Source organism: Schistocerca serialis, chromosome 5, assembly GCF_023864345.2.
Source record: "Schistocerca serialis cubense isolate TAMUIC-IGC-003099 chromosome 5, iqSchSeri2.2, whole genome shotgun sequence".
NCBI lineage: Eukaryota > Metazoa > Arthropoda > Insecta > Orthoptera > Acrididae > Schistocerca > Schistocerca serialis.
The window spans coordinates 605112187-605139131 of record NC_064642.1 but is presented as its reverse complement, the minus strand read 5'-3'; the positions used below and the strand labels follow the sequence as shown (position 1 = coordinate 605139131).

Here is a 26945-nt window from a genome sequence, read left to right as displayed (position 1 = left end):
TGTCCAAAAAATATCGAAATTCAAAAATGGCTCTGAGCACTATGGGACTCAACTGCTGTGGTCATAAGTCCCCTAGAACTTAGAACTACTTAAACCTAACTAACCTAAGGACAGCAGACAACACCCAGCCATCACGAGGCAGAGAAAATTCTTGACCCCGCCGGGAATCGAACCCGGGAACCCGGGCGTGGGAAGCGAGAACGCTACCGCACGACCACGAGATGCGGGCAATCGAAATTCAATGTGTACAGTTTATGATCATAGAAACATAGAGAAATACAAGAAAAACATATGTTGTTTTGTAGTTGCGGTCTTCAGTCCAAAGCCTGGTTTCACCCATCTCTCCATGCTGCTCTATCATGCGAAAGGCTCTTCATCTCTGAGTTACTACTGCAACCTACATCCGTCTGAATCTGCTTAATGTATTCATCTCTTGGTCTCCCTCTACAATTTTTACCCTCCACGCTTCCCTCCAATACTGAATTGGTGATTCCTTGATGCCTTAGAACTTGTCCTACCATCCAAGAAGGGTCTTCTAGTCAAATTGTGCCACAAACTCCTCTTCTCCCAGTTCTACTCAGTACCTCCTCATTAGTTACGTGGTACCCATATATCTTCAGCATTCTTCTGTAGCACCACATTTCAAAAGTTTCTACTGTCTTCTTGGCTAAACTGTATATCGTCCACGTTTCACACCCGTACATGTCTACACTCCGTACAAATACTTTCAGAACAGACTTCCTGAAACTTAAATCTATACTCGATGTTAACAAATTTCTCTTTTTCAGGAACGCTTTCCTTGTCATAGCCAGTCTACATTTTATATCCTCTCTACTTCGACCATCCCCAGTCATTTTGCTGCCCAAATAGCAAAATTCATCTACTGCTTACTGTGTTGTCACCGCAAGTCGCTACACTGGCTAGGTTGTAGGTTTCAATTCGGCCGCGGTTCGTCGGTACACATAGGACCCGCGAGTCGCCACTGTCTACGCTAGCAGACCGAGCGCCGCCACTCGGTTGGTCTTAACGAGACAAGCTAGCGCTCTGGCCAGTTCTACAGCCGACTTTAATAGGTTCACTTGATATAGCTTCAGAGATCTCATTTGCAGAAACGCTAGATAGCATAGCCTTCAGCTAAGTCAGTAGATACGACCTAGCCAGGCGCCACATACAGTTTATGCATTGACAATTGATCTATATGTGTGAAGCAATCAGAAGTGTAAAGAAGTATTCACACTTCATTGTATAACTGCACTTGTAAATATTATTGTACAAAGTCAAGATCGAAGTTAACCGCTGATGCTGGATTAAAGCTAAGTATTTAATTGTATTCCTGTCTACTAACTTTCTAATCACGTAAGATGTTCCAAATACATCCCGTCAAGTATAGTTCATTGATCCCCACGTCATCATACGTGATCAACGCGTGCTATTAATGGCCACACTTCGTGATCAGACTAAGAGTCAAATTGCATGACTCAGCCGGGTCACCCTTATTCCTTGAAGCCCATACTTCCCCCTCATTCATAACATTTACGAACATATAAACAGTCTTAAAATATTAACATTGAAAATATGGTAGTCTTTGACGAGTACGAAATTGAAACAAGATGTCACCACACGAGAAACTATATTTTATTGAGCATTTCATACAGATGACAGTCACGTCTTAAGACACTCTATAATTTAGATTTTTTCCATAAAATATTTTACTAGCAGCTACATGTGGATTTTATTTGTTATGTGTGGAACTGGAGCGGTGGAAGCCAGCTGGGGACCCGCCGGCCTCGGCGCTTCAGCCGTGGTGGCCGTGGTGCGAGTCATGGCCGCCGCCGCCGTGGTGCGAGTCGTGGTGGCTGCTTCCCCCACCGTGGTGCTGTCCCTGGTGGTAGCCCCCTTGGTGGGAGCCCCCTTGGTGGTAGCCCCCTTGGTGGCCGCCACTATGGTGGTCTGCCTCAGCACTGGCCCACAGTGGTGACACACACAGCGCCACCACCAGCACCATGGCGAACATCACCTGTGTGGCACCAAGAGATGCAGTTGATAGACAAATCATTGCAGCATATTGAACACATTAACATCAATTTATAATAACCTGATGTAGAAGGCTGCCCACTTAAACGTTTCGGCGCTAATATCTTTGGAACAACTATAGAAATCGAAAACCGACGTCGACAGGTATGAATCTATGGCAGAGGGTCAAGAAAGTAAAGGCTATGAGACATGCTAACATGTAATCAAATATTATTTTCAACGCCAATTAATGTTTTTTAACAGACACCCCATATCATTTCTTACACTATCAATAACACGAAAAATCACCAAAAGAATGATTTTGCTTGCATTGCAATACGTCAACTACATCTCGCTAAATTGCAAAGTGAAGACGACGCTTGAAATAAACGAAACGCGCCGCTGTTGTGCAGCATGAGATGCCAGCGTTGCTCGTAATCTCAATGTGATTGACGTTCTACGATGCAACAAATTCTGTGCTTATTGGTGTTTGCACTGGTATTAAGTATGAGTAGGAGATTAGTGTTTAACGTCCCGTCGACAACAAGGTCATTAGAGACGGAGCGCAAGCTCGGGTTAGGGAAGGATGGGGAAGGAAATCGGTCGTGCCCTTTCAAAGGATCCATCTCGGCATTTGCCTGAAGCGATTTAGGGAAATCACGGAAAACCTAAATCAGTATGGCCGGAGACGGGATTGAACCGTCGTCCTCCCGAATGCGAGTCCAGTGTGCTAGCCACTGCGCCACCTCGCTCGGTGCACTGGTATTAAGTGTACTGGACACTATACAGATGTTCAGTCACCACAATGAAAAATAAGGAAAGGGTTTACTCGTTCGTACTAGAATGGACATATCACCGGCCACAGTATACATGATTAATGGGTGACCAAGGATCTAAAAAAGGGTTAAATGTTACTTTTACGTAGACGTGTGTCTGGACGTCCGTATTGTTTCCAGTACACTTCACAACAGTGTTAATACCAATAAGTAAAACGTTTGTTGCACCGTAGTATGTCAATCACACAGCAGTGTGGAGTTCATGCATGCATCTCGAGATGTGCAATAGCGGCGAGTTTCGTTTATTTCATGAGTCAACTTCACTTTGCAGTTTCTCCAGATGCAAATTAAGTATTGTGATGCAACCAATGCCGATTTTCTTTCTTTCTTTCTTTCTTTCTTTCTTTCTTTCTTTTTTTTTTTTTTTTTTTTGAAATTTCATGTTGATTATTGCGTACGAAGTAATACGGGGTGCCCACTTTAAAAAAGTAAAATAAAATAAAAAAGAGTTTGCTTTGAATATAATATCTGCTTACGTTTTTAGAACGTCTCAGAATATTTACTTCCATGAGCCCCTGACTTATATCCATACCCGTGAAAGTCGTTTCTTAATGTCGACTGTTGTTCTAGAGTTATTTGCGCTGAAATTTTTAAGAGGACCATCCTGTATGACATTCTAATCTGGCTTGTTCTGTTTACTCTTTCCACGAATTGCTTCGTTAAGCACATGCAGTAAACTTCCGTGTGAGTGATAGGGAAATATATTGCCTTCACTATATAAGTAAAATTTCTTGCAAAACAAAGGCAATGTTGTAAATGGAGAAGATGCTAGTAGATAATAATTTAAAATTAGTACGTAATTGTGTTCTTGATTGGTGCTTTCCTTCTGTACCATAGTTGTATTCTTGTTCCTCTTTCCTCGCTTCCCAGTTTAATGCGACAGTTTTGCAAGAAGCATCAAAGCAGATGAAGAAAAGAAAACAGCAGAATCCGATAATATTAATGAAGAACTTACGGAACGTGGAGGATTAATGTTGGAATTGAGGTTGTTCAATTTAATAAATGAATTTTGGAAATGGAAGATGATACCTGATTCCAGGGGAGCGGCGGAACTAATATCGCTCTATAAAGAAATGAACTAGAAATGCTTGTGAAAATTACTAAGGAATTAGTCTTTTGATCCCTGACTCTAAATTATAAGCACAAATAATTAATACTAGACAGGAAAGAACAGTTGACACCCTCTTACTGGAGGAACAAAATCGTCTTAGAAAAGACGATCATGCAGTGACAACATTACGATAGAAAATTGGAAAGAGACGCGAACGTAATGACTGCATTTATAGGCTATAGAAAAACCTTCGATAGAGTGAATAGGTATATGCTGCGAAATATAATGGAAAGTCCAGGTTATCCTAAACATTTAACACAGGTGATAAAAAGTTGTATTTAAATAACAAAATAGCAATCAATAGAGGCAAAGAGAGAATAAGGCCTGTATCAATTAACAGGGGAGTACGACTAGGTTGCAGTCTCTCACCTACTTTATTTAACACATATATTACGACACTGGTTTTATTTTATTTTATTTTATTTATTTATTTTTTTTTTTTTTTTTTGCTGGTGGCCAGATGATTTTACAAAAGAGGGAAAATGACATGAAAGCAGAGCAGAGACATGGCGTATAAAGGAAAATACCCAGTTCGTTATAAAATGTGCTAAATGGAAAAATCAGGTGAGTAAGGTATCTCACTTCGGTTATTAGGCTGTAATATAGGTAAGTTACGTAGAAGATCAACAAGTTTCGAGTGATATGTGGCAATACACCAATACACGCAGAATATTAGACAATAAAATCAGGCAAGACACACAGACAAATTTCCACAAAATAATTTCAGCACTTATTCTCACATACGGAAGTTAAGAAATAACTAAGAAGGATACATTCAGGTGAAATGAAATTTTTAAGGAAAGTAAACGGATGTGCTGTCAGAGATCAAATGAAGCGTTCTCAAATGAAGTTATAATTAAATATATTTTGCATGAAAATGGAAGAAGCATATTGAAAGAATGAGGGAAGGAAGAGTAGTTAGACTTCTAATCAACTATAGGCGTAAAGAAAAAAGAGACACAGGTGCCTTTGTGATGACGGATCAGGCCATAAGCCTACTCCTCAAACTAAAGGAGAAGAAGAATTTTGCAACTTTTGGGAAGGCCACATTTATCGATTGCTTGAAAAATTATCTACAGTAATATATAAGGAGTCTGAAGGTTACTGTTACTGGCTTCTAGAGGATGTGGAAGGAACAAGGTAGACAAAATTTTGATAAGGACCCACGTCCTGAATTGTATATTTCGGATGTAAAATAATTTTGAAGAACGGATCACTTCCAAATCTGCCGGTACACGATACGCACAAAAGAGAGACAATGAGCTGTAATCTGCGTGCTCTACAGGAGCCCATGGTATGGGCGACGATTAGAATACGGGTCGTTTGTTCCCATCTACATGACGAAGCACGTCCTCTTCGAAGTCGAGGGTGCGGTGCTTCCGTGGATCGCCGCAGTCAACCCTCGTACCAGTGGCTCACAGCTGTTGTAACCGGACGAAAATGGTATGTGCTATGATAATTACTACAGATACTGACGATGGCGGCATATTTCTCAGTTTGTGTGCGTACCATGAAGCGGGAATTTTGAGCGTGTTCCGATCTTCTAACTTAGGGGTTGGGTTGGGTTATTTGGGTGAGGTCATCAGTCTCATAGGATTAGGGAAGGAAGTCGGCAGTGTCCTTTCGAAGGAACCATCCCGGCATTTGCCTTGAGCGATTTAGGGAAATCACGGAAAACCTAAAGCAAGATTTCCGGACGCGGGATGGAACCGTCGTCCTCCCGAATGCGACTCCAATGTGCTAAATCACTGCACCACCACGCTCGGTCTTCAAACGTATTTTATACGGATACGATGTAATTCCGGATATTGGATTCTTATCAAAATATTATCTACTAAATCCTCTGAACAGTCCCTAGAAACCTACAACAGGAATTCCGAAACACCCTTCATAATAAGGCTCAGAGCAAGAAATTATATCACAGTAGCTTACATGATGACAGCAGAAAGAATCAAAAACCGAAAAATTAAACGAAGAACAGCTTTACGTTGTCGTGCAGACACCAAAGTGGTCTGTATGTTCTAATTAACTGAATAACACAGTTTAGGTCATGATTTTTACTATAGTTCCGATGACCGGTTTCAGCCAGTATACGCCAGATTCAGACCTGAAAACTAGTCGCAGCAACTGTTGACGATGCGCACAGTTGCTGTGATGAGTTTTTAGGTCTGAATCTGGCGTATACTGGCTGAAACAGGTCATCGGAACTATAGCAAAAACTGTGGTAAAGGGTATATTTTAGGGGTATTAGTGTGAAAGTCCACCTCGATAAAAGTATGTAATTTCCTCGTACTATCAGCCTATTGAAAACATCATTTTGAAGTAAAATTTCTTGACAAGTTTACTACTTGCAATATTCAGGCAAAGAAGATGACGAGTAGGAAACACGTTGAAATGTTGGGTCAGGACAACGCAGCCTCTTAGCTGGTCACCCAGTGAGATGAAATAAATGAAGTTCGAAGAGAAAACCCGCATTTTCATATAATAACTCCAGTGGCATGTGTATACAGGGGCGTAAGAAAACCGTTCCTTGTCAGTGTTTGAGACAAAATATGTTCCCCGCAAAGGCTGCATGTTTTTATCCTAATGACACTTCCCTTCTAAACATTTTCAACCTCATTAGCCGTTATAAAGAACGCTGATCAAATATAATCGTAGATTCTCCTTATAAATTGACGGGTTTTATGTAAGCAAGAAGAAGTAAACGTAAGAGATATAGCTCAGGCTGCTGTAGTGTGTAACAGATAAGGTAATACCAGAACCGATGTTATGGCACTCGGTACACATACAGCAAAATGGTAAGAAACAGTGCCTCAATACCGTCGTTCTTTGTGTGTGTGTGTGTGACTGTTTCGTTTAGCATAAGCCGTTCGTTACACGCTACATCGGCTCTTGTTAAAATGTATGATTATCCATATCCCAGTGACCTCAATGTTTATTACACATACAAAGAGTAATAACCATCAGAAATTACGCCATATGCTAGTAACATATTCTCATTCAGAAAGTTTGCTCTATGGACTGAAATCTTCAAAAGACATTCCTTGGAATGTTCTAGCGTCTCTGGAAAAGAAAAGTTCTAGTGTCTCTGGAAAACACACGTACTTTTATTCCACATGCCGTCTCGAACTACTGATGTATCATAAGAAGACTGCCAAAAGGGGCAAGGTTCGGAGGTTGAATAAAACAAGGAAATTGTGGAAGTGAAAAGAAAAACACACTAACAGAAAAAAATGGAACGCCAAAGAGGATTGAAATTTCGGGAATGTGTTTGTCTAGGTAACATGTTCAAGTGATTTAATATTATCAGATCACGGATTAATGTAAGCGCAAAACAAGCCACTGCAAATATGAAATGCTGGTACATCAACAATATTAATGCAAGCATGCAAACGTTCATGTATTCTGTCGTACAGGTGCCAGATGTCAGTCTGTGGACGGAGTTCCATGCCTGCTGCACTTGGTCGGTCGTTACAGGGACGGGTAATGTTGTTTATGGATGACGCTGGAGTCGTCGCCCGCCGATGTAACACATGTGCTCGACGGGAGACGGATCTGGTGATCGAGCAGGCGAAGGCAACATGTCGACACACAGTAGAGCATCTTGGGTAACAACAGATATATATGGTGGAGCGTTATCCTGTTGGAAAGAACCCCCTGGTGAGCTGTTCATGAGTGTCAGCGTAACAGCTTTAATCACCAGACTGACGTATAAATTTGCAGTTTGCGTGCGTGGGATAGCCACGAGAGTGCTCCTGCTGACATACAAAACCGCATCCTAGACAATTACTCCAGGTGTAAATTTAGTGTCTTTAGCATGCAAACAGTTTAATTGCAGGCCTCAACTGGCCTACTTCTATCCAACACATGAGCACCACTAGCACCGTGGCAGAACCAGCTTTCGTCAGAAAACACAACAGACCTCCACCCCGCCCTCCAATCGGCTCTCGCTTACACAACTGAAGTCCAATATGATGGTGGTTTATGGTCAGAGGAAAGCACGCTACAGGGCGCCTGGCTCGGAGTTCGTTTTGTCTCAATGGTGCCAACTGCTGTTCGAATTGCTGTGGAAGACGCAGAACGATGCGCCACAGCTATACGCCGAACATGATTGCCTTCCCTCTCGGTAGTGCCACGTGGTCATCTGGAAGCCAATTTCGGTCTACCATCCCTTCCCGTGACCACCGCTGCCAGCAGTTATGTACATTGGGTACATTACTTCCAAGTTTTTCTGCAATATTGCGAAAGTAACATCCATCTTCACGTAACCAGATTACACGACCTGGTTCAAACTCAGTCACCTGATTGTTTCAAATGGTTCAGATGGCTCTAAGCACTGTGAGACGACATCTGAGGTCATTAGTCCCCTAGACCCAGAACTGCTTAATCCTAACTAACCTACGGACATTACACACATCGATGCTCGAGGCAGGATTCGAACCTGCGATCGTAGCAGCAGTGCGGTTCCCGACTGAGGGGCCTGTAACCACTCGGCCACAGCGGCCGGCACCTGATTGGTAATGCCGCCTTGCGATTTCTCTCTGTCAGTGTATATGAACTAAAATAGGTTTTTTACCCATTAGATAGGTGAACAGATAACAGGGAAATGATTCCCACTCAGACTTTTGGAGGTCCACACTATCTGAAAATCGTATAAAATTTGATAAAATCCTTATGAACACGAAACGAAAGATTGGTGCTTGAAGTCTCACCGCCGACGGCATTATTAAAGACGGTCGACAAGTTCCGATTGGACAAACGTTCAGAAGGAACCATCCAATCATTCGCCTCTATCTGGATGACCAATCGAGGATTTCTGCCCCGCTCCACCAAATTAGTAACCAGTGTCTTCACCAGCGCGCTACCTACTCGATATAAGCGCAAATGAGCCACAAACATTCAATTACGGTATGGAAAATGAGAGGAATTCGTTTTTCTTGAAACATCGCAGGATCGGCCAGTTTAACTTGCGAGAAAAACTGTCAGATTGATGAAAAGATGGTACGATAGTTGATACGCGTTGTATATTGTAACATGAAGTTTAATACATAAAGATTAAAATCATTTTCATGGAAGAAAGACGTTAGGGTGGAAACTGCACAGAAGCATTTGTGTAACCACTATTAACCGAACACAAAGTCGACTGAACGGCCGAACGTAAAGTCGTCTGAAGAGAGGATTGTAACATCAAAATGCACCTCAGAGAAGCTGTACTAAGGTATGACATTCTGAAAGAAACAGCTGACTAAGAAAAAGGAACGATCTAGTGAACCGTTCAGATCGTTGTAACAGTACATCGAAAACCAGTGAAATGCTGAAGTTCTTTCTGATCCATAAAATCCTACGCAAGACATTTGGCATAGCGTCAGAACGGTTGTATAACAGGAGACATAACAGCAATTCAACATAATTCTCTTTAAACGGCCGAGGAATATAAATTTAAGGATTAATAACGATTAAAAAAAGAAATTAAAATACACTGACCGATGATGAAATACAATAAAGTTAAGGCTCTTCCTAAGTGGTTGACACAATTAATTATTAAAACAATATTGCTCTGGGATACTGTGTATAACAGAACCGCTTCATCATCTAAAAAGGAGTATGGGACTTGGCGTCTAGGGAAGACAATGGATGAAGTGAGAAATAATTTTTATTCTTAGAAATTAAGTACAAACTGGGAACAATGCCATTAAAAAAAATTATACAAGGTGTTTCAAAGTTTTTGCATTAAATGTCTGGGGGTGATCGGTCATGTTATGGGGAACAAGGTTTGCTAGAGACAAATTATTCACAAACGGTTTCCAGTGACGCTAGGCATCCATATGTATTGGTTATGCTTCTGAGAGGTAGCGGCAGGCACTTTGAAGCGATCTTCCGCCTAGTGTTGCGTCTGTAATACAGTCAAATGCTCCGTAAGGAAGGGGATAGGCCCAGCAAGTTCCTTATTCGCTTCTAAAATATCATTCTCCGCTGGCAGACACACTTTCCTTATTGAAAATCATGCAGTTTGCTGTGGTAAATAGTGTATATAGTGTGCTCGGAAAGAAACACCGACATGCTTTTGGGACAGGGACATTCGACAGCCGGAGTGGCCTTGCGGTTCTAGGCGCTACAGTTCGGAGCCGAGCGACCGCTACGGTGCAGGTTCGAATCCTGCCTCGGTCATGGATGTGTGTGATGTCCTTAGGTTAGTTAGGTTTAAGTAGTTCTAAGTTCTAGGGGACTGATGACCTCAGAAGTTAAGTCCCATAGTGATCAGAGCCGTTTAAACCGTTTGACCTTCGACAAAAACACGAAAAAATAGTCAACATGGGCTCAACTGCATACCTTAGAGGAGATGTGTTTCACATAGCGAACATGAACAAGTCCTCACAGCTCTTAAAGTATGCATTTGTAGGCCCTATGTTTAAAACTAAACTCTAAACTCCGCCCGAACAGGCCATAAAGGTCCAGCGGCACCCACTGGCTGACGTGTCATCCTTAGTCCACAGGCTTCACTGCATGCGGATGTGGAGGGGCATGAGGTCAGCACACTGCTTTTCCGGCATTATGTCAGTTTACGTGACCGAGACCCCATGTTAACTCGACATTTGGTCTTTTGGTCCACACCACCTCCGCCCAAATTCGGTAAGCGAAGCATAGCAGAAGAAGAGATCTGTTTTATAGTATCGAAGATGAACAAGTGCTCGTACCTCTTAAGTTATGCATTTTAGAACCCTTGTTTGCTAGACATTTTTTTCTTGTTTTGATGTAAGGAAGATGTCCCTGAAGGTTGTCGGTGCTTTTTCTGGGACACTCTATATGCTGATCTGCCCTGAATGTTGTCGGTGCTTTTTTGGGACACTCTATATGCTGATCTGCCAGAACATTATAACCCCGACCTACTATTGACATGAACCCATCCAGGCAACAGCAGCGCACCTGGCGGGAATGACTACTATTCAGACACACGCTCGATGCCTGTAGTATCAGTGAGCGTGCTGCCCGTGTGTAGAATGGGGAAGGTGTGCTATCTATCAAGTTTGACCGAGGGCATACTGAGATGGCCTGGAGGCTAGAACTAGCATTTCGAAAACTTCATGACTTATCCGGTGTTTGAAGAGTGCTGTGGTCAGTGTCTTCAACAAGTGGCGAAACCAAGGTGAAACCACATCCAGACGTCAAGGGGTTGGGCGTCACCCCTGATTACAGATGGACGTCGTAGACTGGGCAGACTGGTAAAACAGGACAGACGGCGAATTGTGGCGGATCCAATATCAGACTTTAATGGTGGGCAGAGTACAGGTGTGTCTGAACACTCCTAACGATGGGCCTCCACAGTCGGTGACTGATGCATGTGCCAATGTTAACAGCACTACATCGGCTACTGCGACTGACATGGACAAATGACCATTCGCACTGGACGTTGATGTTGTGACAGAGCATTTTATGGTCTGATGGATCCCGATTCCTTCTCCAACAAGCTGCTGGAGGGGGAAAATCCGTCGTCTTCCAGGGGAAGAACTCCTTGAGACCTCTACTGCGTGACGGAGTCAAGCTGACGGTGACTCCATCACGCTCTGTGGAACATTCGCGTGGGCACCCATGGATCCAATGGAGCTGGTGCAAGGCACCATGAAGCCCAAGGAGTACCCTAACTGGTTGCAGATCACGTACACCCCTTCATGACGATCATGTTTCCCAGTTGCAGTGGCATTATTCAGTAAGATAATGCGCCATGTCATAACGCTCGGAGTGTGATGGAGTGGTTCGAGTAACGCAGTGGCCAGTTCCAACTGATGTGAGGGTCTCCCGAATCGCCAGATCAGAACCCGATCGAACACATCTGGAATGTGACTGAACGTGGCGTCAGAACTCATCGCCCCCTTCCAGGAATTTACTGCATTCAGGTGACTCGTATGTGTAAATGTAGTTCCAAGTCCCTCCAGCGACGTACCAAGACCTCATTGCTTACATACCACGACTCATCGCCGCTGTTATCCGCGCAAAGGTGGCCACACTGGCTATTACATAGATGGTCATAATTATCTGGCTGATTAGTGTATAGTGTGGACAGAAGCAGTGTGGAAAGCTTTTAAGACGTTGCAGGTTGTTAAGAAAATGTTTGACACATTGCGTTGTTTCCTATCCTAGTTAATTAACACTGAATTTAGCCAATGGGGCCGTAGCGCGCAAATTCAAGTTGCCCGTGAGACACGATTGATGTTAGTTTTTTCCCGTCGCGTAGATGATGGCGCACGAGAGTGCTAATCCTTTCGTTCGAACTCGATCCTTACTACCGATCCATGTCCAATATTTGTATCGCTCTCTTGTTCGGTTTCAGGAAACCAAACGAACACGTTTGGTGGCAACGTCTCTAGTTCGGCTGCTGAAATGGCGTACGCAACGGCCAGATTGGCTAATTACAATGATAATTAACTCGGAAACGTCACAAATGTTTCTAATTTTTCTTAACAGTTATTTTCAACACATCCTAGCCTGTAACATCCTTACATGCTTCCCATACTCATTCTGACCACTCTATACATATAGTGTCTGAAAGCATCAAAGTAGTCAAAGATTCCAGAGTTCTATCCATTACTGACTGTCTTAACGACGACGTTCGGAATATCTAGAAGAGAGGGAACATAGGCACATATAAAGAGGTTTTTAGTTAAAGCTAGAAATGTGACAGTGTACCACATGCTTCTAGAAGTGAAAAAAGTCTGTCTGAAAGCACACGAACTACGGAACGGAAATTAATTGAAAGACAGGGAGATTTCCAAAGTGGAGATTTGCACTATGGTAAATAAGAGATTAGAAAAGTTAAATCCATAGAGGCTCTCAGCAAAAGTATTATTCGCTAATGACTAAGATAATACTTCAGTAAATCAAGTATCGTATAAGAATCTGCAGAAATTATATGTCTGAAATCATAAAACGCCCCCTTCGCAAAACATATCTTCTACATTCTTTACGATAGGCGCTTTTGTGACCTGATAAAAGTTCTGTAATAAGATTATATGTGAAGTACGATAATTGTCCGCTGCAACCTAGAACTTCTGCAACTGACACTAGTATTCTGCTCGGATATTTAACTGTGTAGGGTCTCTTCCACTCTGTTAATGAAAACGAAGGGAGAAGCTTAAAACTTGCGGTAATCTCCCAGCTTAACGTTCCAGTCCAACAGACGGTGACATCAGCGGTCTCAGATGTTCTCAGTCCATGAGACATTGCGGAGTTTACAATTTTACTCTCGAAATTGTTGCCAAATCCGATGACCTAGACAACACCACTGCCTACTTCTCCCACGTTGCCGATACACCGCAAGAGAAAAATTTTTGTGTCAGCATTGATCGAACTTGCTAAATATGATTCCACCACACGGTACAATTGTGAATCACTGAAGACTGTTACGGATAGAGGTCTCAGTGGCGAGCATTTCCACAGAGACACAGATGTGTCATATAATTTGGCTACTCCGGGAACAACCACAACCCCTGACAATGTGGCACAACAACTACCAGAAACTGGTAACAAATGCGGACATGTATGTAATCCCAAAATGGAATTTCCGCCCAGCGCAACTACTCACCAAGAACTTGTTCATTCTGTTCGATTTGTCTTCAGACCTGCAGAGCGTAGAGCGGTGGTGGCTCTTATATAGAGGTCCGGTGTAATAAATACGGGACACGGCGTCTTCCCGGAGACGCCTCCCGGCGGCCGTGACCGGTCTCACGAAGGCGTTGCCCAAACCGGCCTCTGGACACGGTCACGCCTTCCCCACCAGCGCCGGCAGCTGTGCAAACACTGTGCGAAAAACTCCCATCTGCCAGGGAGTCACCGCCGGTCACTGACTCCACCTTAACAGCTGCGTGTGAAGTCGTACTTGGTAATCAAGACTCTAACAGCCAAATAACTGGTATCACTCATTGAAACACATTCGTCCAGTGTTCGTTCCTCTAAGTTCTGAATAACGCCGTTGCTAACGTGTATTAGATATTCCCAGTGTGTCTACATGTATTGTCAGAAGTTTACCATGATCTCTGCTGAAGTAGAGAGTAAATTACTATCGCTTCATTAACTGATAAAGAAGAATAATTTCAGGCGTCTTCTAGGTTTGCACGTATTCAAGGCTCATCTCTGCATAGTTTGAGTGTTGTGTAAACGCTTAGTGTAGAGAGCAGTCTACGCGCTGATGACATTGTAGTAAGAAGAGTTGTGGCTCCCTATCGCTGAAAGATAAATTCGAAAGACACCTAAATATTGCTTTGGTTGTAATGGGGCTACGTACCTATATTCTTCACAGTTATAAAGAACTGGAAAATGTCCAGTATCAGAGGTATCCCATACCTCATTTGCTCTGATATTTTTCAGTGTAGCTTCACTAATGTCAATAAAATCAGCCATTGGGAACTGCATGTAGTTCTAATTTTTTCTCACTTTCTGTGTAGACAATGACAAGTTTTCTAGAGCTATGACACGTACGTTGCAATGTCTACTATGGGCAAATAACGATAAGGAAATGCCTATGTTATTAAGGGGGCCAGTTTTTCCAAATATGTTTGTCTTACGATCGTTACATTTTAGATTAAACATTAAAGGTCATCCTACAAACTTACAGAACAATGGATCAGTGCACTAAGTGACGTGGCTGACTTTTCTGTTAAGGTTACGCATGTTTTCACATTCAAAACTAAAATATTGCCATTTATTTAAATTTAAGAATTTGAAGTGTTCTAGGAAAATCAGTAGATTAACCAGTTCATGGTAGAATAGTGAGAAAACTAGGAATTTGGTGTTTCCCTAGTGACAGTAATTATTTTCATAGCAATCAGAATGCATATTTGACGACTGGAAATTCCTTAATTGTTTGAAGCAGTATTTCAGGGAAATGTCTATGGTTGCCACCTTTCTACCTTTTACTTTTTGCAGCCTACTTTCTCCTTTCCAACGTGATAAGAACTAGCTTTGCTCTAGTGGACATTGTCTCCTTCTGATTTCCAGGGCAGTACACATTACACTTCCAATTAAAATTATCTTGTTAATAGAATGTATGCATGCCACTCGCACGTGTAAATGCTAACTATGCTCTTCTTTAACGATTCAAGCCGGCGTGTTCAACCGGTAGCTCACGATCGACTCTTCCAGTATTATGCTACCAGTAATACATGTAGGCATGATGTGTTTACCTAACAGCCAGGGACATATAATATCAGTGAATAGTATATTTTGTGGCCCTTCAGCGAGAGAGGTTTCTGAACAATTGAGATGTCAGACAATAAGTGTAAAATTATTTTATGTGATGCCTTGTTGCTTTAAAATAATGGACACAGGCCATTTTCAAAATAAAAGGTCCGTATATTAAAATACTAGCCGAATACGTGCGAACACTACCATCGCCCGCAGCGGGAAGCAGGGAAAGCATCTCCGCCAGATGAGGGAGAGGTTGAACACGTGTGTCACCCCGGATCGAGAAACATAATTCTCAGCGCCGGCGTGAACGTGTTAACGTGCACTGATTATTAAATACAGTACTACCCTCCTGCCTTTTGTGAACTTGTGTAGACGTTAGAAATCTTCTGCACCACTTGAAAATGGAAGCGTAAAGTGTTTATTTGAATGTAGTTATCACACGATCGTGTATTTTGTAGTTTACCAGACTTTATTTAGGGTGATATGAAAACGGAAATCACCCAATGCGGGGAGCAGAAATCCTTCACTCACTCATTCGAAAGAATCATAATGGAAAGACTGGCGAATGCCTTGCAATATGACGACAAAGCATGTGGTTGATGCGCTGTGTATAAAAGTATTTGTTCAGTTCCCTACTTTAGTCATGATTATTGAGATTTGCACGTATTTTAAAATAAGGCCTTGCGACTATACATTTGGGTTGATTTCCTTATTATGCTATATCTAAAATAGGTCCTAGTCTACAATCGAAGCCAGTTTCGATAACTGGTCAATTTCGTAGCTGGTATACTGTCGACACCTTATTCTTAAACTACATTCCATAGTTTTGCCTATACCTGACAGTAGATATACTTCCAAAGAGAAGTGCTGGGCTACTTAATCAGCTCAAAATGTCAAAGACCGATGTTCAGTAAGTAATTTATGGAGCCAGTAATGAACCCAGAGAAGGGTATGAGAATATATTTATGCAGTTCAGAAAGCGAAGCATGACTTCCACTCCGCGGTGCAGTCGCGTTAATGTGATCACCGGCTATGTTCGACTTCAGGTGTGCAATGATCACTCAAAATCAATAGGTAGAGCATTATCAGTGGGGTATATATAAAGTATGTGAGCGGGGACGCGGAAAACAGCACAGACGCTGTTGTAATGCGGAAAAGGCAGCGAGTTATTTGACGTCCAACAAGACATGGTCAGTGGCTTTCCGGCCAGGGGTGGAAGCATTTCCGAAAAGGCTAAGTATGTAAAGTATTCAAGTGCCGCCATGGTTTAAGAATGCTTTCGATGGTAAAATGGCGCTCTGCAAAACCGGCGTCGAAGCAACTATGGTGCACTACGAACTATAGATGATCGGGGTGAACGACAGCTGCGAAGATGTATACGGGCGAATAGGCGTGTAACAGTTGAGCAACTGACCGCTCTGATTTGAACCAAGGGGACAGCAACAATGCCTCCTCAACGACCGTTCAAATGGTTCAAATGGTTCTGAGCACTATGGGACTTAACTTCAGGTCATCAGTCACCTAGAACTTAGAACTACTTAAACCTAACTAACCTAAGGACATCACACACATACAAGCCCGAAGCAGGACTCGAACCTGCGACCGTAGCGGTCTCGCGGATCCAGACTGTAGCGCCTAGAACCGCTCGGCCACTCCGGTGGGTCAATGACCGTCCAGCGAACGTTGCGGCGTGTGCGTTTCCCAAGCAGGCGCCTGGTTCATATACCCATGCAACCGCTACGGTAGCAGGTTCGAATCCTGCCTCGGACATGGATGTGTGTGTTGTCCATAGTTAGGTTTAAGTGGTTCTAAATTCTAGGGGACTGATGACCTCAGATGTTAAGCTGAAATTTACGTGCCAGTACTGCAACTAGAGCCGGCTGGTGTGGCCGTGCGGTTCTAGGTGCGTCAGTCTGGAACCGCGTGACCGCTACGGCCGCAGGTTCGAATCCTGCCTCGGACATGGATGTGTGTGTTGTCCATAGTTAGGTTTAAGTGGTTCTAAATTCTAGGGGACTGATGACCTCAGATGTTAATTCCCATAGTGCTCAGAGCCATTTGAACCATTTTTGAACTGCAACTAGAAGTCATGTTTTATTGTCCACTGGACAGATGACCTTCGTCATGTACACGGTGCAACAACCGTCAGAAAAATCCCGGCCATGGGAATGAGCGTTATGGTCTGGAAAATGTTTTCGTGGCATTCCATGGGCGACCTCGTCATTCTGCAAGGCACAATGGTTGAACACAAGTGTACATCTGTACTTGGGGACATTAGCCACACCTCCATGCAGTGTACGTACGTGGTTCGACGAGTTCCAGGCTTCCGTCTTTAAAAACAATCGAAAATATGTTGCACCATCTCGATCGAGTTGTTCGCGCCGTGTGCCCTCACAACCGAGAAACCTAGCGCAGCTGGCCGTGGTTTCACATCCCTGTCGGTGCCTTCTAGAACCTCGCAGACACTCTTCCTGTAACCATCCGCGATGCAAAAGGTGGCTATTCACGTTTTTCACTGGTGGTCACACTAACGTGGTTCAAAATGGTACAAATGGCTCTGAGCACTATGGGACTTAACTTCTAAGGTCATCAGTCCCCTAGAACTTAGAACTACTTAAACCTAACTAACCTAAGGACGTCACACACATCCATGCCCGAGGCAGGATTCGAACCTGCGACCGTAGCGGCCACGCGGTCACTCTAACGTGACTAGACCGTGTACATACTCTGCTGGTGGCCACTGTGACCGAGTGGTTCTCGGCGATTCAGTCCGGAACCGCGCTGTTAGTCAGATTTACGTAGTTCTAAGTCTAGGGGACTAATGACCTCGGATGTTAAGTCCCATAGTGCTTAGAGCCTTTTTTTTTTTTTTTTTTTTTTTTTTTTTTTTTTTTTTTTTTTTTTATACTCTGCTATCTGGGAACCACGAAGATCAAACGGGACGGAACCGATTGAACTCTTCTTTAGATTTCTGGTAATGGTACGATTCTGAAATAGAAGTTGCCACTGACCGTAAAAAGTACTGACATTATTTAATGGTACAGCTTCAATGTAGATATTACCATTCATAATTTGTGCCAAAATTGGAGAAGACTTTGCCCAGCCTAAAATAAATGGATCAATCGTAGTCTACTGTCCCTACATTCTTGAGGCTCACGCAGCCCATACTGGGGGCCATCAGAGAGATTTACGCAACACAGCATTTTACCTCTAAATGTGACTGCGTGACAGAAGCGCTTTAATGTACAAGGAACTAAATTCTCAATGACGTTCAAGAGCAAGTGACATTGTAGCTACGCAATATTTGGTATGCTAATAAAGCGGTCAGCTATACTAGTCTGAGCAGTGTCTACTTCATGAAAAACGGTGCCAAAATTTGTTTTCCAGCGGTCATAAGAGAGACTCACCAGAAACTTGTTCATCGTGCGATTCGTGATACCCTGGTAGTCTGCAGAACCGGATGCGCTCGACTAGTGCGCCGAGTGCCGGCAGTAGGCTTTTATAGTGTCGGGAGCGGACGAACGCCGTCATGAAGCCCTGCCCCAGCAGACGGGCGGTGTGTGTGTCTGGAGCCGCATCGTCACGGTAGCGCGCTGAACAGCAGCTCTTCGGCGAAACGGCCCATTGTCCGGCGGCCTGCAGGAGTTATTTCCCCGTTTTGCAGCGACCGGCCTGTGCAGCGCTAACAGGTTTCCGCCGTCCCACCCCCTCCCTGGACAGCGGCCAGGCCGACAACGGACACTGACCTCCAGTCTGGGCAGCAGAAGCTGTGGACAGGGCAGCGGCGAGCAGCCGCCTGCTCCTGCTCACAAAGCCTAAAAACCGAGACCGACAGGAATCCGTCTTGCCAGATCTTGTTTCGTGACAGTAACTAGGTTTATGATAGATTCACTAATGGAAATATCTCCTGTCGGAGTACAGAAAAGTCTAATATGTCCCTGTTTTAAAAGACTGTAACTAAAAAGTGGGGTACCGGATGTCACATTCTACACTACTGGCCATTAAAATTGCTACACCAAGAAGAAATGCAGATGATAAACGGGTACTCATTGGACAAATATATTATACTAGAACTGAAATGTGATTATATTTTCACGCAATCTGAGTGCATAGATCCTGAGAAATCAGTACCCAGAAAAACCACCTATGGCCGTGATAACGGCCTAGCTACGCCTATACATTGAGTCAAACAGAGCTTGGATGGCATGTACAGGTACAGCTGCCCATGCAGCTTCAACGCGATACCACAGTTCATCAAGAGTAGTGACTGGCGTATTGTGACGAGCCAGTTGCTTGGCCACCATTGACAAAAATGTTTTCAATTGGTGAGAGATCTGGAGAATTTTCTGGCCAGGGCAGCAGTCGAACATTTTCTGTATCCAGAAAGGCCCGTACAGGACCTGCAACATGCGTCCCTGCATTATCCTGCTGAAATGTAGGGTTTCGCAGGGATCGAATGAAGGGTAGAGCCACAGGTCGTAACACATCTGAAATGTAACGTCCACTGTTCAAAGTGCCGTCAATGCAAACAAGAGGTGACCGAGACGTGTAACCATTGGCACCCCATACCATCACGCCAGTATGGCGATCACGAATACACGCTTCCAATGTGCGGTCACCGCGATGTCGCCAAACAGGGATGCGACCATCATGATGCTGTAAACAGAATCTGGATTCATCCGAAAAAATGTTTTGCCATTCGTCCACCCAGGTTCGTCGTTGAGTACACCATCGCCAGCGCTCCTGTCTATGATACAGCGTCAAGGGTAACCGCAGCCACAGTCTCCGAGCTGATTGTTCATGCTGCTGCAAACGTCGTCGCACTGTTCGTGCAGATGGTTGTTGTCTTTGAAACGTCCCCATCTGTTGACTCAGGAATCGAGACGTGGCTGCTTATCCGTTACAGCCACCCGGATAAGATACCTGTCATCTCGGCTGCTAGTGATACGGGGCCGTTGGGATCCAGCACTGCGTTCCGTATTACCCTCCTGAACCCACCGATTCCATATGCTGCTAACAGTCATTGGATCTCGACCAACGCGGTGCGATAAACCGCAATCGCGATAGGCTACAATCTGACCTTTATCAAAGTCGGAGACGTGATGGTACGCATTCCTCCTCCTTTCACGAGGCATCACAACAACGCTTCACCAGGCAACGCCGGTCAACTGCTGTTTGTGTGTGAGAAATCGGTTGGAAACTTTCCTCATGTCAGCACGTTGTAGGTGTCGCCACAGGCGCCAACCTTGTGTGAATGCTCTGAAAAGCAAATCATTTGCATATCACAGCATCTTCTTCCTGTCGGTTAAATTTCGCGTCTGCAGCAGGTCATCTTCGTGGTGTAGCAGTTTTAATGACCAGTAGTGTGTCGCTCTCAGCACCTTTAAAAATTTTCACAAAAATTTTGATTTGAAAACGTATTCACGCTCATTTTTTAGCGTACAACTCACTTCTCACTCCCCCAAACTCCTCTAACTGCAACTCGCTCACACAAACCGGTCAATCGCTGTGAGTCGCTCATACCCATCCCCTGCACTCGCCATTCTCGTCCATTCCAGCTGTCTCCTTCGTGCTGGTCTACGATTATTGTCTCTTTGCAACTGTATCTCTCTTGCTCTCTCTTGCTGCTACTATCTCATTTATTCCTTCCCATATTTGCTGTCTATTCTTCCCGTCAGTAACTTACTTTCTCGTCATTCTCACACACTCTGTCTCTCATTATCACTGGCTGCCACCCATTTCCACTTTCGCCCATTCCTGTTCAGCTAGCATTGTTTCCTCACTCTTTTCTAGCATTGTTCTGCCACTGTCAACTCTATTCTTCTGCCACTGTGTCCCTCTCTTTCTGTAACACTCTCATTGTCTCATTCGCTCTTTCTGTACCAAACCACTGTCTACTATCTTTTCCTTATCTTTTCCACTGCCACTGCTTCCTTCTCTCTCCAAACACAGAAAAACGCGAACATATTCCCGTACCAAAATTTTTGACGAATTTTTAAAGGCACTGAGAAAGATAGAATGAGGCAGCTGATACCCCACTTGTGTCTTTTAAACAGAAGGGCATTAACCCTTTTCATGTCCCAGTAGGAATATTTTTCTGCTGGCTGCCCTCTTTTCCCTCCTACAACAGGGCTTGTTAGTCATATGAAAAGAACTTTATCGGTCAGTAATATTTCCATTTTTGATTAAGTGTAATTGAAATAACCCAAAACTGATTATCCATCTGAGACCGGATTTTATGTGCACAAAAATTTTTCATGTGCTTCAGTACTAAAACATGGGGCCGGCCGCGGTGGCCGAGCCGTTCTAGGCGCTTCAGTTCGGTACCGCGCGACTGCTACGGTCGCAGGTTCGAATCCTGCCTCGGGCATGGATGTGTGTGATGTCCTTAGGTGAGTTAGGTTTAAGTAGTTCTAAGTTCTAGGGGACTGATGACCTCAGATGTTAAGTCCCATAGTGCTCAGAGCCATTTGAGCCATTTGAACTAAAACATGGAGTTTCCAAAACCCCTCAGATGATAACAAAGACTCTTTTCAGCATACTTCTGCGTGCTAAGTTCCTTCCTAAAATTACATTCTTGGCTCACAAAGGATATTATGTGCGTATTTTATGTGTACAAGTAGGGTAACTTTGAACCTCTGTATCTCGAAAACGGACAAAGATATCATGAAAATTTTCAAGGTTGTTCGAGATTGCGATCTTAGGAATTTATCGCAAAAATTACAGCCATTTGCCTTGCATAGTCTTGCATAACGGAATTTTTCGGATTTTCTCAGGAACAGGCTCCACAAGCTTAAGGTGCAACATAGGCCACATGTAATGTAAAATCGACAGACTTGCTCGATTTGCCTGAGCTGGATGAAGCGTGTAATTTTCAAACTTTGGCCATTAACCGTAGGATAGTTATAGTAAGACGATCCTTCTGTCGGGTTCCTAGACTAAGGGCTATTCAGAGCACTTGTCCCTACCTTCTATCACCGACACAACCCGAATATGAGCCCCCCCAAGAATGCTGTTTTCATGCGCGGTATTTCAGCGAATATTGGGTAGAGCATGCTGTCGCATGCGTGTAAATTGGTTGGTGGTTTTCTGCCAGTGAAGAATTTGATGACAGCTTCATTGATTAGTGGTTGTCTGCAGCGCATTGTCATCACGTCAAAGGCAAACCTAATTTTAAATGTCTGCACAACGAGGTATTAGCTTTTCAGTTTATGTTATTAAACTGAAAAGTGTGTTCGGTGTGTTTGAGTGTTTGTGTGGTATACAGAATGAAATATGTAATGCCTGAAGAATAAGTATCTAACGAAATCTGACTCGAAAACATCTATAAGGTAACAACACAGGACACACTTTCATAAATCCTTCGCAACGGAACGAGAAAAAAATCCGACATATCTTAAAACAATACGTAACACAATGACGGAAAATAGAACCACATCAAGAACGTATTGGACGAGGTAAACGAAAGTTGGTAGCTATGATTCAACATCTTACAAGAGTTGCGCTACTAGTGCCCTCATGAGGATGCAAATCAGATTTGCCTCAAATACGTGCAGCAACAGTCGCGACCGTTACATACCTTTGAGATTGGTCATGGTGAGTTGATGTTAGTCAAGAATGCCTTTAAGACGACAAGGACGCCATTATCAACAAATGATTCCAATGGCTCTGAGCACTATGGGACTTAACATCTGAGTTCATCAGTCCCCTAGAACTTAGAACTACTTAAAGCTAACTAACCTAATGACATCACACACATACACGCCCGAGGCAGGATTCGAACCTGCGACCGTAGCGGTCGCGCTGTTCAAGATTGAAGCGCCTAGAACGGCTCGACCACTACGGCCGGCATTATCAACACCTCACTGAGTTAGAACGAGGTCATACGATGGACCTACGACAAACTACACGTTATTTCTGTGGTACTGCAGAAAAACTTTGCAGGAATCTAGCCACTGTACATGATTCCTGGCAGTGGTAGTCATGAGAACCTACGGTCGCAAGACCGGGCTCCGGACGTCCACAAGACTCTACCGAGAGGGAGATCATCATGTTCGGTGTATGGCAGCAATTTGAGTAGCAGTTGGCCCTCAGTGACACAACGTACTGTTACAAATCGGTTAATTCAAGGACAGCTCCGAGACAGACGCACTGTAACTATCATTCTACTGACCCCAAACCACCGCCATTCGCTCTTCACTGCTGTCAGGCGAGATCTCATTGAAGGGCAAAGTGGAAGTTGTTCTGCTTTGGGATGAAATCCGGTTCTGACTCGGTATCTGTGACGGCCGTGTGCTGGTTAGAAGGAGGCTAGTTAAGCACCCGCAACCAGTCTGTCTGCGGCCTAGACGCACTCGACCAACACCTGGACTCACTGTGTGAGTGGTCACTTTTTATGACAACGGGAGCATTCTCCTGTTCATTCCACGCACCCTCACTACAAATTTGATAGTCTGATCGTTCGACCTATTGTATCTCCATTCTTGAACAGCATTCCAGGGGGTCACATAACTCATGGGAATGCAGCACACACAATTACACACACACACACACACACACACACACACATACACACACACACACACAAGCACACACTGTGAACACTAGTATCATCACAAATTGTAGATGACCGACGTCAGAAATTAATAATCAACGGGTGATGTAGCATAAACTCTATGCCGCTGTTTATTGACAAGGAGAGAGCAGGCTTCCACGCAGAATTCAAACAAAAAGCGCTCTCTCTATTTGTGATGTTATTTGCTAATTTGATTTCAACAGATTCCTTAACAACGCTATCCTAATAGCTGGAAGTGCATGCCAGAATCTCTGTGTTGTTGTATTCCATAGGATGAGCAGTGCCAAGACGATGTTCTGCAATGGCGGGCCTGCCACTGTGGCCGAGCGTTTATAGATGCTTCAGTCCGGAACCGTGCTGCTGCTACGGTCGCAGGTTCGAAGTCTGCCTCGGGCATGGATGTTGTGTGATGTCCTTAGGTTAGTTAGGTTTGAGTAGTTCTAAGTCTAGGGGACTGATGACCTCAGATGTTAAATCCCATAATGGTTAGAGCCATTTGAACCAATTTTGCAATGGCGGATTTGCTCGGCTGTTGTAAGAGTGTGTGGCGCTTATGCTCAGTACATCGGTCTTCCCCGGTCCTGATAGTCGACCAACATAGGATATGCCCCTGCTGCAAGGAATACGGTAGACACACGCCTTAGGCAAACCAAGAGTATCCTTTATGGAACCTAAAAGGACCCTAATCTTAGATGGTGGTCGAGAAAAGCACATCATATTTCCGCAAAATGCTCCCTCCGCAAGGCAGAAAGGCCGTAGATTTTGATGCGACCTCGGTATTATTGTTACTCACCCAGTGCGCAGATGGTCGACTGGGCAACGCATGTCTGACCTGTCTTTCACTGTAACCATTCTGACGGTGGGTAACTTCGGGATGGGTAACTCAGCTGGCAAGCTCTCAGGGTCCAACATGACACCGACCCTGTAAACGGTTGGGTTGGTTGATATGTGGGGTTTAAGGAAAAACACCACAAAGGCCATCGGTCCCGACCCTGTAAACCAAAGTATGAAGTACCCTTCCACATTGAGGCAGATGTACTCAATTATCAGCCTGCAGATACAAGTCACTGTGAGTAGGCTTACTATAATGGGCATGTCCAACGTACCATCCACCTTCCATATTATTAACACATAAAGGAAGGGAAGAAAGCCATCCTTTTCCAGCTCCGTCATGAAACAAATATCGAAGTGGATTGAATTCAGTGTACTAAATAGTCGTTCAAGTTCTCACTGTCATGAGGCCAAACAACAAAGATACTGTCTACATATCCGATAAAAACACGCAGGTTTTGAAACCGCCTACTCCAAGACACGTTGCTCGATATCTTCCATGAACAAACTGTCAATAATAGGTGACAATGGACTTCCCATCGCAACTCCATGCATCTGCTCATAGTACTGATCACTGAATAAAAGTTAAGTGGAAATCAGCACCCGTCGAAATAGGCTCGTTAATTCAGCACCAAATCTAACCTGAATCAACTGTAAGGAATCGGACAGGGGAACACGAGCGAAGAGAGAGACTACATCAAAACTTATCAGAATATCTGAGTAATTCCCTCTGATCGAAGTAAGAAATCCGCCGTTGTCTTACTGTAGCCCTACTATAGGGCTCAACAGCGTAGCAAGGTGTTTTGCTATACGTTATTTAGGAGCACCAATGTTACAATCGGACGAAAATGCCCCCTTACTTGTAGACCTTAGGGAGGCCGTAAATAACCTAGGGTGAACAGTACAATAAGAATGAAGACTCTTGACAGTCCCCTGCGATAAAGAACTTTCCATCAGGATAATGTTATCCTTTTTCTCAAGACTTTTTGTGGCGTCAGCACCGATCCTTCCATGCACTGAATCAGACAGTGAACACTGCATCTTTTGAATGTAATCCTGCTTTTTCAAAACAACGTTAGCATTGCCCATGTCCGCAGGTAATATAACATTATCCGGATAACTTTAAGTGAACGGAAAGCAGCCTTTTCAGCTGCTACGATATTACTCTTGGGTGGAAGGACCTCAGTTAACATACTACATGTCTCTCTCTCTTAGCCTCCTTTGCAAAGTTAGGAGGTAGTCTGAAAACAGCCTGTTCAACAGAACTAATGAAATCATTCATTGGTAAAAGCTTCCGAATCGGTGAACAATTTAAACCTTTCCCTAGTAGAGATAAAGTCGCCTCGTCAAAAGCTTTCTCTGTGAGATTTATCACAGGATGTCTAGAATAGTATTAGATTCCACATGTTAAAACTTCGCCAAATAACAGGCGTTTTTTGAGTCATCAGTCTTGTGTCTGGTATGATGGGGTCCACCACCAATTCCACTCCTGTGACAACCTTTTCTTCACAGAGTAGCACTTGCAACCTACATTCTCAATTATCTCCTGAATGTACTGCAATCCCTGTCTTCCTCTACAGTTTTCGCTCTCTGCAGCTCCCTCCCTGATATCTTAACAGATGTCCTATCATTCTGTCCCTTCTTATCAGTGTTTTCCACATGTTCCTTTCCTCTCCGATTCTGCGCAGAAACTCCTCATTCCTTACTTTGTGAGTCCCCCTAATTTTGAGTATTCATCTGTGGCACCACTTCTCAAATGCTTCGATTCTCATCTGTTCCGGTTTTCCCGCACTCTTTGTTTCCTACCACAGAATGCTGCGATCTAAACGTACGTTCTCAGGCCTACGTTTGATTCTCGTAGCCTTCTCTTGGGCATGGATGCCCTTTTTGCCAATGCTACTCTTCTTTTGATGTCCTCCTTGCTCCGTTCGTCATTGATTATTTTGCTGCCTACATAGTAGGATTTCCTAACTTCATCTACTTAGTGACCACCAATCCTGATGTTAAGTTTCTCGTTGTTCTCAATTCCACTACATCTCGTTACTTTCGTCTATCTTCGATTTACTCTCAGTCCGTATTCTGTACTGATTAGAGTGTTTATTCCATTCAGTAAATCATGTAATTCTGCTTCGCTTTCACTCAGGATAGCAATGTCATCAGTGAATCGTATCACGATATCCTTAGGATTTTAATTTCACTCCTGAACCTTTCCTATATTTCCATCAATGCTTCTTCTCACTTAGGATTTTAATTCCACTCTTGAACCTTTCTTTTATTTCCATCGTTGCTTCTTAGAGGTACAGAGTGATCAGTAGGGGTGAAACACCACATCCTAGTCATACACCCTTTTTAATCCTAGCACTTTGTACTCGGTCGTCCACTCTTATCATTCCCTCTTGGC

The 26945-nt window shown here is 43.7% G+C and overlaps 1 protein-coding gene across 2 annotated transcripts; it reads right to left on the bottom strand.

Annotated features, from left to right (window-relative positions):
* Positions 1-1613: 1613 nt before the first annotated feature.
* LOC126481591 (uncharacterized) lies at positions 1614-18694 on the bottom strand. 2 transcript variants are annotated; one of them, XM_050105451.1, is made up of 2 exons: positions 18546-18694; positions 1614-2017 (listed from the first exon to the last, which is right to left on the bottom strand). In XM_050105451.1, exons 1-2 carry the CDS (start codon positions 18558-18560, stop codon positions 1796-1798), a joined length of 237 nt encoding a protein of 78 aa, XP_049961408.1. In that variant the 5' UTR covers positions 18561-18694; the 3' UTR covers positions 1614-1795. The 2 variants fall into 2 exon arrangements, with proteins under 2 accessions (XP_049961408.1, XP_049961409.1); XM_050105452.1 differs by lacking the exon at positions 18546-18694 and adding an exon at positions 13538-13689.
* Between the last annotated feature and the right edge of the window lie 8251 nt (positions 18695-26945).